At 64.9% G+C, this 15,635-nt stretch overlaps 1 protein-coding gene across 2 annotated transcripts; it reads right to left on the reverse strand.

The window, feature by feature from the left end:
- Positions 1–649: 649 nt before the first annotated feature.
- BCL2L1 (BCL2 like 1) lies at positions 650–15,483 on the reverse strand. Of its 2 annotated transcripts, XM_038166460.2 has the most exons (4): positions 15,284–15,483; positions 13,772–13,841; positions 12,192–12,825; positions 650–2,385 (listed from the first exon to the last, which is right to left on the reverse strand). In XM_038166460.2, exons 3-4 carry the CDS (start codon positions 12,735–12,737, stop codon positions 2,248–2,250), a joined length of 684 nt encoding a protein of 227 aa, XP_038022388.1. In that variant the 5' UTR covers positions 12,738–12,825; positions 13,772–13,841; positions 15,284–15,483; the 3' UTR covers positions 650–2,247. The 2 variants fall into 2 exon arrangements, with proteins under 2 accessions (XP_038022388.1, XP_038022389.1); XM_038166461.2 differs by lacking the exons at positions 13,772–13,841; positions 15,284–15,483 and adding an exon at positions 13,011–13,163.
- Positions 15,484–15,635: the final 152 nt, after the last annotated feature.

Consider the following 15,635-nt stretch of genomic DNA (forward strand, 5'->3'; position numbering starts at 1 on the left):
CCCCCCTCACCGTGTCCCGGCACCCGCAGCTCCCGTCTCGCCCGCGGGATGGAGCCCGTGGCCACGGCTCCGCCGCACCGGCACCGGCAGCGGGAGGGGGCCGGGCTCAAACCCCCCCCCAAACCCCCCCCCCCAGGGCTTGCAGAATCCTCAGAGGGGGTGTCCCTGTCCCTGTCCCTGTCCCTGTCCCTGTCCTTGTCCTTGTTCCTGTCCTTGTCCTTGTCCTTGTTCCTGTCCTTGTCCTTGTCCTTGTCCTTGGCCCTTCCCGTGTCCCCCCCCAAACCAACGCCTGGCGCAGCGCCCTGGCCCCATGTCCCCAAACAGGGACGGGCACAGGAGCGAAGATTTGGGGTGGGGACGGGCGCAGGAGCCCGGTCCCAGCGAGAAATGAACGGGACGGGCACGGGGTTGTCCTGGTGGAACCACAGGGATGGGGAGCTGCCCCCCCCCAAAAACTGCCCAGCACCATCCCGGCCCCTTTGGAGAGCCGTGACCACCCCAGGAGGGGACAGGAGGGGACAGGGGGGGACAGGGGGGGACAGGGGGGGACAAGGGGGGACAGGGGGGTCCCGGCTCCTGCTCAGCCTCCCCCGAAGACCCCCGCAGCGTGGCACCCCCCCAAAAAAAAAAAAAACACAGCACAGCAGCAGCAGCTCCACCGACAGAGTTTATTTGTGGCCTCACCTCCACCTGCAAACCGAAGCGTTCGGCGCTCGCCCTGCGGCGCGCGGGGAGCAGATCCTGGGGGGAAATCAGGGGGTGTGGGGGGGCCCAGAAAAGGGTGTCCCCCCCCTCACACCCCCGCTGCTCTCACCCCACTCTCTCGGGTGCTCCGTTACGACCCCCAGCCCGCCCCGGAGCACGGCACCAGACATAAATACAGACAGACAGATAACAAAAATAGCATTCGAGTATTCACAAAGGAATTAAAAACTACTCGGATATGTACAGCAGAGCACGGAGCAGCCCCCCCACACACACCCCCCCCCCCGGGGGGGACGGCCCCGCTGCCATCCCAAAAAACCAAGGGGATGCTTTGGGGTGGGAGCAGCGCTGGGGAGGGGGGATGAAGCCGGGCACCACCTCTCGCACCTCTCGCACCCATCACAGCCACGCCGGGGGGGCTCGGACCCCTCTACCTGCCCTATGGGGACTGGTAGCAACTGGGGGGGCAACGCTGGATCCCACACAGTGGATCCCACGCACTGGATCCCATGCACTGGATCCCACGTTGATCCCATGGCTGCTGCTCCCGGGTCCTCGCCTGCTGCAGCCCCGCCACGGGTCCTGTCCCGGCAGCCCCCCCCCCACTGTGGGGTCCTGCTCCCCCTGCCCCTTTTGCCTCCCCGCTGTGTTCCTGCGTGCTGGAGGGTGCTGGAAGGTGCTGGGAGGTGCTGGGAGGTGCTGGGGTGCTGCAGCCCCTCGTGTGTCCCTGCCCTGCTGGGGGGGGGGGGAAGCGCTTTGCCCCCTCGCCTGCCTCCGTCCTGGCCCCAAAGCGAAGAGCGGGGACAAGTGGGGAGGGAAGGACATGGGGGGGGGGGGGACAACGGGGGGCATGCAGAGCCACACAGCAACCCCGAGAGGAGGGAAAAGGAGGAGGAGGAGGAGGAGGAGGAGGAGGAGGAGGAGGAGGAGGAGGAGGAGGAGAGGAAGGCCCCTTCCCCCCTGGCACAGCCCTGGGCCTGGCGCACCCACGGGGCGGCCTCAGCTCCCAGCAGCTGCCCCCCCCAGGGGGGAGCAGGGGGCTGGCGGGCGAGCTCGGAGCCCCTCGCCCTCAGCTTCAGCCTCAGCCTCCTCCTGGCACCGTCCTGGTGGGCGAGGGGACGGGGAGGGTCTCAGCTCTGTGCCCCCCCCGCCATCCCCTGGCTCTGGCTGGGGATCCTTTATCTTAGCGACACATCTACACACACACGCACGCACCCACACATGCAAAAATAAGTCTGTTTATTCTCTTCAAAGTGATCTAAAGGGACCCTGCAGGGCTGGGGGCGCCTTCTAGCCAGCACTTTTCCAACCCCCCCCCCGTACCCCGAGGCTGCCTGGATCTCCCCGGCACCGGGAGCTGGCGGCTGAAGCGCTGAATTTGGCCTCAGCGCCCCGAAAACACAACGGAACGGTCAAATCAGGGGAGCTAGGAGAAAAGGAGCTGGCGGCGCGAGGGAAGGAGCAGGATCTGCCCCCGGGGGGGGTGCTCGGGAGCCGTGTAGTGGCTGTGGTGAAGGCGCAGCCGTCCCCGGGGGGGCCGGGTCACTTGCGGCTCAGCAGGGATCCCAGCAGGAGCACTCCGGCCACCGTGGCCCCGGTCAGGAGCCATTTGTTGAAGGTTTCCTGGCCCTTCCTCATCTCCGCAGCAGCATCGTTCCCGTAGAGGTCCACAAACCGCTCCTGGAGGGGAAAAAAAAAGGAGAGCAGTGAGCACGGGGAGGGAGCAAGAACAAGAAGGGACATGGGGGGGGGACGACAAGAAGGACCCCACGAGGGCAGGGAGCGCCCCACGCGCTCGGGGCTCTCCAAAATTTTAGAGAGCATCCAAGCGCCACCGAGAGCATCGCAGCAGGGGGAAGGCTGGGCTGAATCCTGCCCCCGAGGTCCGAGGGAGCAGCAGCACCCCCCCGTTTATCGCAGCCCAGCAGCAGCACCAAGGTTTCAAGGGGCTGGCGCCGGCCTTGGGGAGCTCCTGAAGCTCGGGGTCCGGCCTCGAGCCGTGCTCCCGGCGCGTTCCCCGATAAGTGGCTGTGGTTCCAGTAAGCTGCCTGCTCTGGGAAAGCTGAGATAAGCCGGGCTGGAGCTGCCTTGGCACGGAGACCCCTTCCCAGGAAAACCCAGCACAAATTCCCCCCCGGGAGGCTGTGTCTCGCAGGGCACCCCCCTCACCGTGCCGCACGGAGCTCATCCCCACCCTGCTCAGTGTCCCCAGGTGCCCAGCAGGGTGCAGGGTGCCTCGGAGGGGGCTGATGAGTTTTGGGACCTGCCAGGAAACCCAAAGGTTGCCCCCAGCACCTACTGATGCCAGCAGAGCTACGGGGCAGTGACACCGGGGGGCTGCTGCCCAGAGCCTTGTCCCGGGGCACAGAAACCCAAAGGGACTCTTGGTGCCCCCCAGGGGCTCACCGGCTGGCACAGACCCCGTGCAGGCGTTGTGATGCATCCTGGCCCTATTTTTGGGGTGCAAACAGCCTCATGGGGGTGATGTCCTGCCCGCTGCTGCCTGCTCTGCTCCCACCAGCCCAAGAGGGAGGCCACGGAAATGAAACGGCCAAAACTGTGCCTGGCCCTGCTCCCCCTTCAGGGACAAATCCTCCCTCGTGGAGGGGAGCAGAGCCCAGGAGCATCCCCTGAAGAACTCAGGAGCACCCCCTGCTCCTGACGCACCCGAGACACGCAGAATTTTGCTCCCACCAGGGGAGGTCACCTCGCTGGTTACCTCCACCTGCTCCTGGAGAGCTTTGGTGGGCTCAAACATCCCCCCTGCTCCTGCCAGACCCTTCCTAAAAGTGCCCCCATCCCTCCTACGGGGCTGAGGTTTCTGGAGGGGGCAGCTCAGAGCACGAGGAGGAGAGCAGGGGGTCCCCGGAGGAGAGCACGGGGTCCTGGGGGGCCAGGAGAGGAGCCGTGGGGGCAGCCCCTTGTCCCTCCGTGCCACCTCTCCTGCGCTACGTGCCCCAGGAGCTTGGGGCAAGGCGGTTCCAAGAAGCTCCGTTTCTAAGAAAAGGAAGTGTTTGCTGAGCCAGAGATAAATGCAGGCGGCGGGGAGGGAGCTATCGGCTGCTACAGGCGGAGAGGAGCCACGGGGAGGGAGGGAGGGAGCCCCTCTCCTTCCCTGGGAAGGGAGCAGCCCCACAGGGAACCATCCCAGAGCGGGGGCCCCATGAGCAGGAGCCCAGGGCGCAGGTTTTGGGGTTAGGGGTGGTTCCCCCCTCGCCCTGCAGCTCCCGTGCAGCGTGCCCTGTACCGATTCCGCCTGTTTTACCCCAGATTCGGGCTCCCAGGCTTGCCCAGGCACGTCCTGATATTTCTGGCCTCCCCCTTCCCCGGGGTCACCTTTATCTGGGAGGAAATATTTGGAATTCCTGAGTTGCTCCGCAGCACGTCAGTGTCTCCAGCGCCCCGGGGCCGCCCCAGAGGACAGGGTGTTCTGCCACCAGCCTCGTCACATCCCCTCCCTGCTGACAGCACAGAGGAGGATGCCCTGGCCAGGCGAGGAGGAAGCAGCAGGAGGCTGTGCCCGTTGCCTCTCCCTGCCCGGTTCCAGGGCAGGACACGAGGTTGAAGGGCACCCAAGCACCCTAGGGTGCTCCCAGGCTCTGACCCCGTTGTGCCAGCGGCCCCAAAGTGTCTCGGGGCGATGAGAGCAGCGGCGGTGCTGGTGGCACCTCGCTGAAAGCAGGAGGGGAAGCTCCGAGGTTTCAGCCTCCTGCCCCCCGCCAGCTGCCTCCATCCAGCGGCACCGCCTGGACCCCAACCCAGCCGCCGCAACCCCGGGTTCCTCTTTCAGGAGAAGCTGCGGGGCTTTGGGAAAGAGGATTCAGCAAGGCCGGGCCCCGAGGCAGGTGAAGGCAGCAGATGTGAGCGGTTAATCCCCATCTGCTCTCCTGCCAAGGAGAGGAGGGGGCGGCAGAGATTTGGGCACCCCGAGCACCCCTCGTGCAGGAGGGGGAGGCACCGAGACACCAGCACGGGGCTCTGAGGAGCCAAAACCTCCCTGGGGACACGGCCGTGCCGCTCCCCGGCGTGCTGGGGGGTTCCGTGCAGGTGAAGGAAGCACCGGGGTTTTGGGGGGGGAACGCAGAGCTGAGATCTTTCAGAAGAACCAAAAACACGAGCGCTGCCAGAGGATCCCACGGCTCGGCGGGTCCCCGCGCGGCTCCGAATTGCCCCCAGTGCCCTGCTCCCCCCCCTGGGGGGCACAACCCCCGGCTGCTGCGTGTGTGGGTGGCCCTAAAACTTTGGGGTCTCAAGGCAGGACCCTCAGGAGGGCAGCGGTGCCAGCCCCGAGGGCCTGGAGCACAAAAAGAGCCCTGAGACAGGCTCAGCTTGGCGAAGAGCTGTGCCACCCGGTGCTGAGGCCGTGCTGGTCCCTGGGCAGGTTGGAGACGGGATTTGGGGTCAATGGGGTGGGATTTGGGGCCAACGGGGTGGAGAAGGGGCAGCAGGGACCCGGCCCCAGCTGTGTTGTGCTAACAGGGACCTCGGGGAGGCAGCTGCACGTCTCCATGACAAAGGCCCCGCTCTGCTCCCCTGGGTGCTGCCTCTCCTGGATGCGGCCATAAACTCCAAAAGGGGTGATTAAAATCCCACAGGGTCATTAAACAGGCCCGGCCCTGCTTCTCCTCCCTGCCCAGCCCCACACCAAGCGCAGGGGTGCCCGGGGTTAGCCCGCAGCCCCACAGAGCTGCAGAAACCAGCACAGCCTCCTCCCACCCCAGCTCCAGGGATCCTGTGATAACCCCACAGGGCTCAGCACCACCTCAGGGGTATCCAAACCCAAAAAAGGGGCTTGGAAAGCAGCCGTGACCCCTCTCCCTGCCCCCAGAGACTGCTGCGTGCAGCAGGAGGCAGGGAGAGGGGAGCTGCGCTCTCCGTTCCCAAAACCTGCTGGAACATTCATGGGTACCGAGGCAGAACCCCAAAACCAGGCTGGGGGCTCCCAGAGGTGCCGCAGCCCCAGCCCCACACCGAGACCCCCATCTGGGACCCGTCTACGTGGGCCCAGCCGGATCCACTCGGGGGATTAGCACCTGCTGGGCTGGGGATTGTTATCCCAAGGGCATTACGGGGCACAGGCGGCCTCTCTGATGCCTCCCCCCGGCGCACAGATGGTGTCTGAGCCCCCCCGGGCGGCGCAGCCCGCCTGCCTTTTGTGCGGGGGGCACGCTCGGGGGGGCAGGGGGAGCTCTCGTTATTTCACGCCGCTGAGCCCGAGCAATTTGGAGATCTCTGGGGTCCTGCAGCGCCCTGGGAGCAAGGCTCCTTTCCCCCTCCTCACTGCTCCTCCTGAATGTCGCAGCACCCGTGGAAATCCGGGGGGAACCGCACCAAGGGGACGATGCTCGGAGCTCACGCGTGCCCGGGTGCAGAGCCCCGCTCCCAGCCAGGGCTGAGCGTGGACCTCACAGCCTTTAAGCACACCAAATCCTACCCCAAATCTCCTCCTGGGGTGTGTAAACGTTACCAGACCTCTCCTGAGCAGGGCTGGGAGCAGGATTGCTCCCCGGGGTGTCGGGTCCCCGGGGCTCTGCCTCCGTCCCCAGCACCCCAGTGAATGCCCATCGAGGTCCCCAGTTGCCAACTGGGACCAGGCTGCAGCGACTGCACGGCCCTGAATGAAAAAGGGGAAAGGGCGGAGGGGCAGGAAGGGGAGGAAGATGTGCTCATTCTGTTTTCACTTCCCGTCAGCCCCCGTGAAATCTCCACCGACGCCGGCCGCGCTCTCGCTTGCAGCCGAGGGGGAAGGAGGCGAGGAGGGAGCCGATGCAGCGAACGTCTCGGGGCGGTGCAGGAGGAGAAGGGGACTTCGTGTCCCCTTTGTGGGCTCCCCCAGCCATGAAATAATCCCTGGCTGGTGCTGCTGGAAGCTTCCAAATGAGCTCAGCTGCCCTAATAACAGCCATCAGCTCCCCGGCGAGCGCAATGCCTGTGAGCTGGCGCGTCACGGGACGGACGCGCTCATGGGGCTGCTGTGGTTGCTGACTCGGAGGCAGCAGCCCCTCATTTTTCTCAACACCTACCTCCCGCACCGCCCGGGAACTGCCCCGGGCCACCTCCTGCTTCCTGGTCCTGGCCCAGGCCACGAGCCAGCTGGCCACAAGGGGCACGTGCAGCAGCCACGCACGGCGCCCGTAGGAGCCCAGGTTTTGCCAGCCCAAACTGTGACAGAAGCACAGCGAGGTGCAGCTGGGCCCAGCAGAGCTTGGGGATGAACAAAGCGCGGCATTAGCTGCATAAGGACCAGACCAGGATGGCCTCGTGGCCCTGCAGAGGGGGAGAAAACCCCCAAATTGCTCCGTTCTCCTTTGGGGAGCAGCCACCAGGTCACCGCCAGCTCCTGCGGTGGCCTCCGTGTGGGCACAGGGTCCTGCCCCCGGGAAGCCTCGGTCCTCAGAGCCCCCTCGTGCTGCCAAGTGGCCACACTTTGGGGTTTTTGGTGCCACTCTGGGAGCAGGGGGCTGGCAGCAGCCAGCGGGACCCCAACCCGGGGCAGGCAGCCCACGGGGAGCCCGCCCTCCCTGCCCCGGGGCTCCTCATCCCAAGGGTGACCCCTGCGAGCTGCCGTCAGCAGCCTGCTGCTAATTGGATCTGCTTAAAGCAGGAGCTGAGCCTGCAGGATGAGAATAATGCGAGGAGCTCCAGCAGCTGCCCCCCGGGGGGATCGCACAGCCCCCCAAAACCTCACCACGTGGTGGCTGCCCCGGCTGCCCCGCAGGCAGGCAGCTGAGCCTGGGTTTTCCTTCCTGAGATCCTGGGAGATGGCACGGGGCTGCTACACGTGAGCTCGTGTCCGAGGGGATGCTGGCTGCCCCCGGGAGCTGTGTGGGGTGTTTGCACCCAGAGCCAGCCCTTCCCGGCACCGCTCGGCCTCCTGCGCCTTTATTATTTGCTGCCTAAATTAAAAGGCGTGAATAAAAGAAGCAAAAGGCCTAAAAATACAGAAAAGCCGAGCGTTCTGACGGCGCAACTAGGTCACGGCTCCCCAGCCGTGCGCGGCTCAGCCTCCTGGGTTCACAACTGACAGCTCTCCCTCGCTCAAAGGGCCGCCTCCCGAAACCCACACCTGCTCCCCGTAACCCCAACCCGGAGCCATCTGCTAACGGCTCAGCCCCCGGTGCCCTCACCCCGTGCCGCAGAGCGTGACCCCTCTCCCCAGCTGAGCGCTCCCAACAACCCCCCGGGGCCACCCCGCAGCCCCCCGAGGGGAAACTCTCGCACAGGGCTACAAATGAGACCCCAAATCCCCGTCCTGGGCGTCCCCGGGGTGGCCTCGGAGCTCCTGCAGCCGCAGCCACCTCCCTGCAGGGCCCCCCATGCAGGAACGGGGAGCAGGAGCTGGGTTTCCCCCCTGTCCAAGGCCGGAGCAGCCAGCCAAGGAGTGCCCCTGGCACAGGGGGACACTTCCCTTTCATGCCTCCGTTATCAGTCGCTGGGAACAATGGTGTTTTTTGGTGACATCCCTCTGGGAGGGCGGGGGACACCGCGGCCCCGAGCAGGGCGCAAGGAGCAGGGCGCAGGGCGGGTGCCTTCACCCTGAGTCAGCCGGGAGGGAATCGCCCTCGCTGGCTGCGGGGTCAGCAGGCAGAGAGCCGCCTCCCCCTGCCCCTTCCGACCCCTCAAATTGTGATCCTGTGATCCCGTGAGCCTGCGATCCCCTCCCCTGCCACGCAGCACCGTGCCGGAGAGCACGGCCGATCCCTCGGCGCTTGGCTCAGCCCCCAAAAGCAGAGGGATCACGAGGAGCCTCTCGTCCTCACCCAGGCCCAAGAAGCTGCAGCTCTGCAGGGCTGAGAGCACCCTGCAGCTCCCTGCTCCTTCTTTGGGATGTGAAAATGCACCCAAAATGGGACAGGGACCCGGCAGCACCTGGGGAGGGACCCGGTTGCCTTGAAGGGGAGCAGGATGGTCAGGACTGGCGCTACCCCGAGCAGCTGTGAGCACAGAGCGGCACGAAGCAGTTTGCTGGGGCTGTGGCAGGTGTTTTATAACCACTCTTTGGATTAAAGCATCTCAAAAGGCTTCGCGAGCCCCAGTTCCCACAGCCTCCCCCGGGAGGGGAGGAAACGCCGCCACCACCCCCCTCCCTGCGCTGCTGCACTCGCACTCACAGCCCCGCAGCTCCCTGCTGCCTCCCAGGAGAGCAACCAAACCCCAGCACGGGGCCAGGAGCAGCGAGGAGAAGAGCCCGGGCCCTGCAGGAGGAGGAAGAAGCACAGGGGGAGAGAGGCAGAGCTTTGGGAACGCGTCCTTCCGTGTGCTGCGGGGCCTAGCGGCAGGAATGCGGCCGTGTGGCCGGGCAGGAAGCGGCGCTGGAAGTCATGGCAATGGCATTTCCTGGAGGGCTGCAGAAAAACCTCCCGGTTCCCAGGGCAGCCCCGGGAGCTGGCAGAGATCCGCAGGGACATCCAGCAGCCGGTGGCATCCCAAATGGGTGGGGACAGCAGGGGCACGGTGCAGGGTGCGGGCTGTGAGACAAGCACGGCGCAAAGCAGACGGCACCGGGCACCTCCGGCTGCAGCCAGAGAGCTCGGAGGGGTGCAGCGGTGCCTGGACACCCCAAAAGCTGTGTGGGAACGCCCGGGTGGTGTCAGGGGACACCTCGGGGGCTGCTGGAGGTGGCTGCGTGCCCCACGGAGCGCAGGGCACAGCCGTGCCAGGGCTCCTGCCCATGATTCAGACTCACACGTGCCCAGCGTGACGAGCTGGGGCTGAGGAGATCTTGGGGGGCTGAGGAGATGTCGGGGTGCAGAGGGCTCAGCAGCAGGAGGTGTGTGCAGGGGGGCCACAAAACCCTTTTTGGGGCTGGCAGCTGAAGTCCAGCTCTCAACCTGAAACCGCGCAGAGGGCCGGAGCGCGAGCACGGGGCCGAGCTGTCCCAGCTGTGCTCTGTCAGATGACACGCTCTGAGTCATTTCCTACCATTCACCAAAAAAAAAAAAAAGTTAAAAAGATAGAACAGGAGCTGGCTGCATTGACATCTTCAAAGGGTTTTCCCCGGACAGAACCGCCAGCTTCCAGCTCGCCGTGGAGCACCGCGACGCGTCCAGCCCGGCACGCGGGACCACCGGCGGCTTGGGGGTCCCAGGGACAGCCCTGGGGAAAGCCCTCGCTTGTGGGTTCGCAGACCCACCCCAAGGACCCCAAACTCCAGTTTTGAGCCCTGCTCCGAAGGGAGACGCAGCCTGGAGGGAAAGGCAAAGGCAGGAGGATGCCCAGCGTGGCACAATCCTGCCCAGCTCCCTTCCTCGAGCACACGAAGCAGCCGGCACAGCGCTGCCTGCCGCCCCACGCACCTCGGGTCCCTGCCTTCCCCTCTCCCCGGGGCTCCCCGCACCCCGTGACGCCTCCGACCCTTCCTGTTTAAAGTTTGCAGCCAGCGGGACGCGGGCCAGGTTAAAGGATCTGCCTGCAGAAAGCGTCCTCCTCGGTTCTGACAGCGGATGGGGTGCCCGTGAACCCCCCTCGGGTTCTCCTCGCGTCCCCTTTCCCGGTGCCAGGCTGCGGGGAGAGGGGGAGAACCCAAAGCAGGGCCAAAATACACCCCCGTTAGTGCCCTGCCTGGAGTTTTACCATCCCTCCTCCCTCAGAAAATGCTTTCTCCAGCTCTGCCCTCCCCAAATCAAGCTTGCACCCCCCCGGCCGTGCTGCTCTGTGCTTTGTTCCCCTGCTGCTGAACAAAACCCAACACCTGAGACAGAGCCGCGCTCCCTCCCCATCACACACACATCCCCCAGGAGGTGCAGGGACGGCCACGATCCCAAACCACAGCTCGTTCCTACAGCTGGAGGCCCGGAGAGCCCAGCAAGCATCCCCTGGACACCCCCCCCCCCCAAGGAGGGATCCACGCGGGCATCTTCAAAGCCCGAGCGGGCGGGCGGCTCAAGAGAGGAGCAGTCCTGACCCTCCCGCAATCTGTTGAGCAAATATTTGCTACAAACAATGAATTTCGAGGCAGACGCACACAAAAAAAAAATAAAAGCGAGGAGTCTTTAACTGCCATAGTGGGTTGGGGGTGGGGAGGAGGGGGAGGAGGTGTTTCATTCCCCCCCCCGCGAGCAGGAGCAGGAGCAGGGAGCGGTGATTTTCCACCAGTGATTTAATCTAAATCCCCCGGAGAGTTCATTTACAAAAAATCAGATTGCATTATCGCCCGGGTCTCCAGGATACAGCCCGGGCCGTCACTAACAGCAACGGCCACACCAGCTTGGAAACCTCGATTTGATCACTCAATTCCAAGACTAATCTGAGGCTTTAAAAGCCCAGGCCTGGAGGGAGGGAGGGAGGGAGGGAGGGAGGGAGGGAGAGAGGGAGGGGGAAGGAGCTGGGCGGCGTTTGGCCTGGGGGGGGGGGTTATCTGCAGAGCACTAAGGGGCCAGATCCAGCCCAGATCCCCCAGAGGAGTGTAGAAGCTCCCAGGTTGTGAATCGAAACCTCCTCCCAGGGCTGCCTGAGCAGCCCCACCCAGGCAGTGCCCCAGGCCGGCCACATTCCAGGAATTCCTGTGCCCTGGGTGCTCCCCGCTCCGCCCTGGGTGCTCCCGGGGGTCGGCAGGGGGGAGCTGGGGAGCCCCCAGGGGCTCCTGGGGTCCCCCCGATGCTAAAGGGGAGCGGGGCTCCAGGGCTCCTGCCCAAATCCTTGCAGCCAGGGCTGAAAGGGGCTGAAAGGCGGCAATTCCTCACCGATTCCTCACCAATTCCTCACCAATTCCTCACCGATTCCTCATCATTTCGGTGCCACCAACTCAGCCTGAGCCCTATAACCAGCGAGGGTTACCCCTGAGGGAATCCCTGAGGAGGAATCGAGGAGCCAACCCCGACACCTGCAGGCTCTGCACCTCCCGCTGGCAGCCCCAGGAAGCCGCAGGAGGCATCTCGGGAACGTTGCCCGCTCACAGCAACGCCTCACCTGCTGGGGGAGCAGCTGGGGATGCAGCAGATCCCGTCCTGAGCATGGGGCCGTGCCTCAAAACCCCCCCAGCCCCCCCGTGGAGCTGCCCCAGAGCCACCCCCAGGGATCTGCCGGGGGGTTTGGCTTCACCACGACCGCAGTGGAAGCCGAGGAAGGGCTCGTCTGCAGAATGGAGAAGTGGCTGGTGCCCCAGCAGGCCAGCCCGGAGCAGCTCAGGGAGGAGGAAGAGGAGGAGGAGGAGGAGGAGGAAGCGGCGCTCCCCGCTGTGAAATGCCACAAGGAACATGCCCGAGAGCAAGGGGCTGCCGCGTGAAGAACTGAGCAGGGCTGACGGGAGGCTTCTCCAAAGGCTCTCGGAAAATGGGTCTCTTATGTAACAGGGGAGGAGGAGGGGGGGGAAAAAAGGATGAGGAAGGACGGAGCTGAGCACGAACTCTTTGTTCCATCGCATGGCTCTTGTGACAGAGCTTAGGGACGGCGAGGGAAAGGGTTGTGCTCACCCCAAAATGCCTCGGGGCAGGCGCTGGCAGACACCGCAGGGAGCCCCCCCACCCCCACGGCGAGCACCCCCTTACCCATCCGCCGTTCTCCTGGATCCAGGGGTCGAGGTGGTCGCTCAGGTAGGTGGTCATCCAGGCCACGATGCGCCCCACCAGGACCCTCATCTCCTTGTCCACGCTCTCCACGCACAGCGCCCCTCCGAAGGAGAAGAAGGCCACGATGCGCCCCCAGTTCACCCCATCGCGGAAAAGTTCGTTCACCACCTGCTCGAAGCTCTGGTAAGCCGTGCCGGGGGTGATGTGGAGCTGGGAGGTGAGGTCGCTGAAAGCCCGGCGGTACCTCAGCTCGAATTCGTCCCCGGCTTCGCGCAGAGCCTGCCGGACGGCGGCTGATTGAACGAGCTCGTGGACCTCCAGGCTGCTCCGGTGCACGGCGGCGCCGTTCACTACCTGGCCGGCTGGGGGGTGCCAGGAGGGGCTCCCGTTGAGCACCGCGGCGGCCTCGGAAGCCAACTCAGTCCTGTTCTCATCCTCTTCCTCCAGCTGGCTCCAGCTGTAGCCTTTCTGCGACAGCTTGTAGGAGACAAAGTCGATCACCAGCTCCCGGTTGCCGCTGGACATTTTTCACACCTGGGCAGCCCCCACTGAGTCCATGGTCCGGAGCACGCCGCGGATCAGCCCCCTCGGGAGGGTGCGGGAAGCATCCGACCTTTGCACGGCCACACGCCGGGGGGGAAGGAGGCAGAGAAATGGTTAAGGAGGCAGCCCCGAGCCCCATAGCGCTGCCCAGCCCCCAAACCGCCCCAAAACCACCCCAAAATCAACCCCAAACCACCCCAAAACCACCCCGGGACCCTCTCCCAGCCCTCCTGTCCCCGCAGCCCCCGGGCTCACCGGGTGCGGGCGGCTGTGCGGGAGCTGCGGGCGGCCCCGGTCCCGCTGCTCCGCCAGCCCCGGAGCTCCGCGGAGGTGGAGGCAGCGCCGCCCCCAGCCCCGCCCGTTAAAGGGCCCGGTTCTTTGCCCCCCCCCCCTCCCCTCCTCTCCCGGGATTGCCCAACGGCGCTGCCCAACGGCTCGAGGAGGGCTCGGTGCAGCCCCCCCGGTGCCTGTCCCCATCCCCATCCCCATCCTGCTGCCAGGTCCCAAAAGGGCAGCGTCCCTCTGACCCTATAAAGGGGGAAAAAAGGGGCAAAGCGTCCCTAAAAGCTGCAGGTGAGGATTAGGGGGGCTCCCGGGGAGGGTGGGTGCTGTGGGTGCAGGGGGAGGAGGGATTTGGGGGGGTCCGGGGCTCTCAGTGCAGCATTAAAATGCGTCCCGAGGAATAAGGCAGGAAGAGAAGCCCCCCCCCAGGGAGCTCTGCAAAATGCTTCCTGCTACCAGGCACCGACAAAACCACGAGTTTTTTTTTTTTTTGAGGGGTATTTTGCACCCTCGGGGGTCTCCACGGGCAAATTCTGAGTGCTGGGCTTCTTCTGCAAAGGCCCCAGGTCCCCCTGCACACCCCCCCCAGCGCTCCCAGTTCCAGGCATTTCTCCTGTACTGGTTTCTCCCAGGAGTCTGGGAGAACCGGGGCAGAAGGGGGCAGCCCCCCCCCAGCCTCCCTCCTCGCAGGGATCCCAACCCGGTGCAGGACGCGGCGGTGCTGCCGTACTCACCCTGGGAGGAGAGGACCAAAAAAAAACCTCAGGACTGGCAAATCTCAGCTCGGCTCGGCGTCGGGACCAGCTGCGTTGGAGAGGGTTTGGATCAGAGCAACGTGGGGCTGCCAGGAGGCGATTCCCAGCCCTCCCACCCCTCCCTCGCCCTGCTCGGGGCTCTCAGGGGGTTCCGTGCCCGTTCCGGTGCCCCCCCGAGCTCCGCCAAGCCCCGTCAGCCTCCCCCGGGGGTCGGTTTCCCGGTGGATCCCGGTGGCAGGGCTCAGGGGTGGCTGCAATGAGACGTGGGGGTAGGAAGGAGCCGGGAGCCTCCTGCCCAACGCGGGGCCGTGACTCAGCGCCGGGCAGGGCTCAGCCCGGTACCGCCCGGTGTGTGGGGCTGGGGGTGTCACCGGGTGGCTCGGATTTGGGGCTGAAAGGGTGAAAACCGGGCACCGGGGGGTGAATGGAGGGGCCTGGACTCGGGGAATGGCTCCAGTGGGCACCGGGCTGGTAATGAGGTGGGGGGGAGGGCTGGGGGGGCGATGGGGAGCCCCCAGGGGCATGGGAGTATAAGGAGGGGACTGGGATTGGGATTGGGACTGGGATTAGGGATGGGAATGGGAATGGGATTGGGATGGGAGTTTGGAATAGGATTGGAATTAGGGATAGGAATTAGGACTGGGATTGGGATTAGGGCTGGGAATGGGATTAGGATTGGAATTGGGATGGGAATTGGGATAGGAATTGGGATGGGAGTTAGGAATAGGATTGGGATTAGGGATTGGAATTAGGACTGGGATTGGGATCAGGGCTGGGAATGGGATTAGGATTGAAATTGGGATTGGAATTGGGATGGGAATTAGGAATAGGATTGGGATTTGAATTAGGGATTGGAATTAGGACTGGGATTGGAATTAGGATTGAGATTAGGATTGGGATTAGGTCTGGAATTAGGATTAGAAATGGGATTAGGATTGGAATTGGGATTAGGATGGGAATTAGGAATAGGATTGGGGTTGGAATTAGGGATTCGAATTAGGACTGGGATTAGGACTGGGATTAGGAATGGGATTAGGGCTGCGAATAGGATTGGGAATGGGATTAAGATTGGAATTGGAATTAGGAATAGGAATTGGGATTGTTATTAGGGACTGGAATTAGGATTGGGATTAGTATTAGGACTGGGATTGGGATTAAAACTGGGATTAGGGATGGGATTGGGATTGGAAATGGGATTAGGATTGGAATTGTGAATAGGAATTGGGATTGTTATTAGGGATTGGAATTAGGATTAGGATTAGGACAGGGATTGGGATTAGGATTGGCCCTCTCCGTGCCCCCCCCCCCCGTCCCCCGGTCCCGGGCCGCTCACGGGGCCCCCGCACGAGGCCTGCCGCTAAGTCCCGCCCCCCACCCCTCCCCTCAGCCAATCAGCCGCCAGCATCTCCCCGTGTGGGCGTGGCCCGCGTTCGGCCGCTCCCATTGGCTGAGCCGCCTGTCCCTCACGGCCCGCCCCGCTCCGCCCCTCACCTCAGCGCCTCACCGCAGGCTCCGGGCCGGGAGCGCCCCCGCGGCTCAGCCTTAGGCCGGTAGCGATGCGGGGAGCCGCCGGGAGCCCCGCCGGGCCTCGGCCCGCTCAGCAGCGCCCGGCCCCGCTCCGCATCACCGCCCGGCGGCCGCCGCGCTCCGGGGGGGTGCGACGGGGCGGGAGGGGGCGGGCGGGGGCACTGCGCATGCGCGCGGCGCTGTGAGGCACGGTGCGGAGCAGTGCGCATGCGCCAAGGGGGAGGGGGAGGGAGGGGAGGGGAAGGCGCGGCACTGCGCAGGCGCAGAAGAGCAGGGGGAGGGCGGGGTTGGAGCGCCCCCTGCTGGCGGCGGCGCG

The sequence above is a fragment of the Anas platyrhynchos genome, chromosome 21 (genome assembly GCF_047663525.1).
Source record: "Anas platyrhynchos isolate ZD024472 breed Pekin duck chromosome 21, IASCAAS_PekinDuck_T2T, whole genome shotgun sequence".
NCBI classification, from domain to species: Eukaryota; Metazoa; Chordata; class Aves; order Anseriformes; family Anatidae; genus Anas; species Anas platyrhynchos.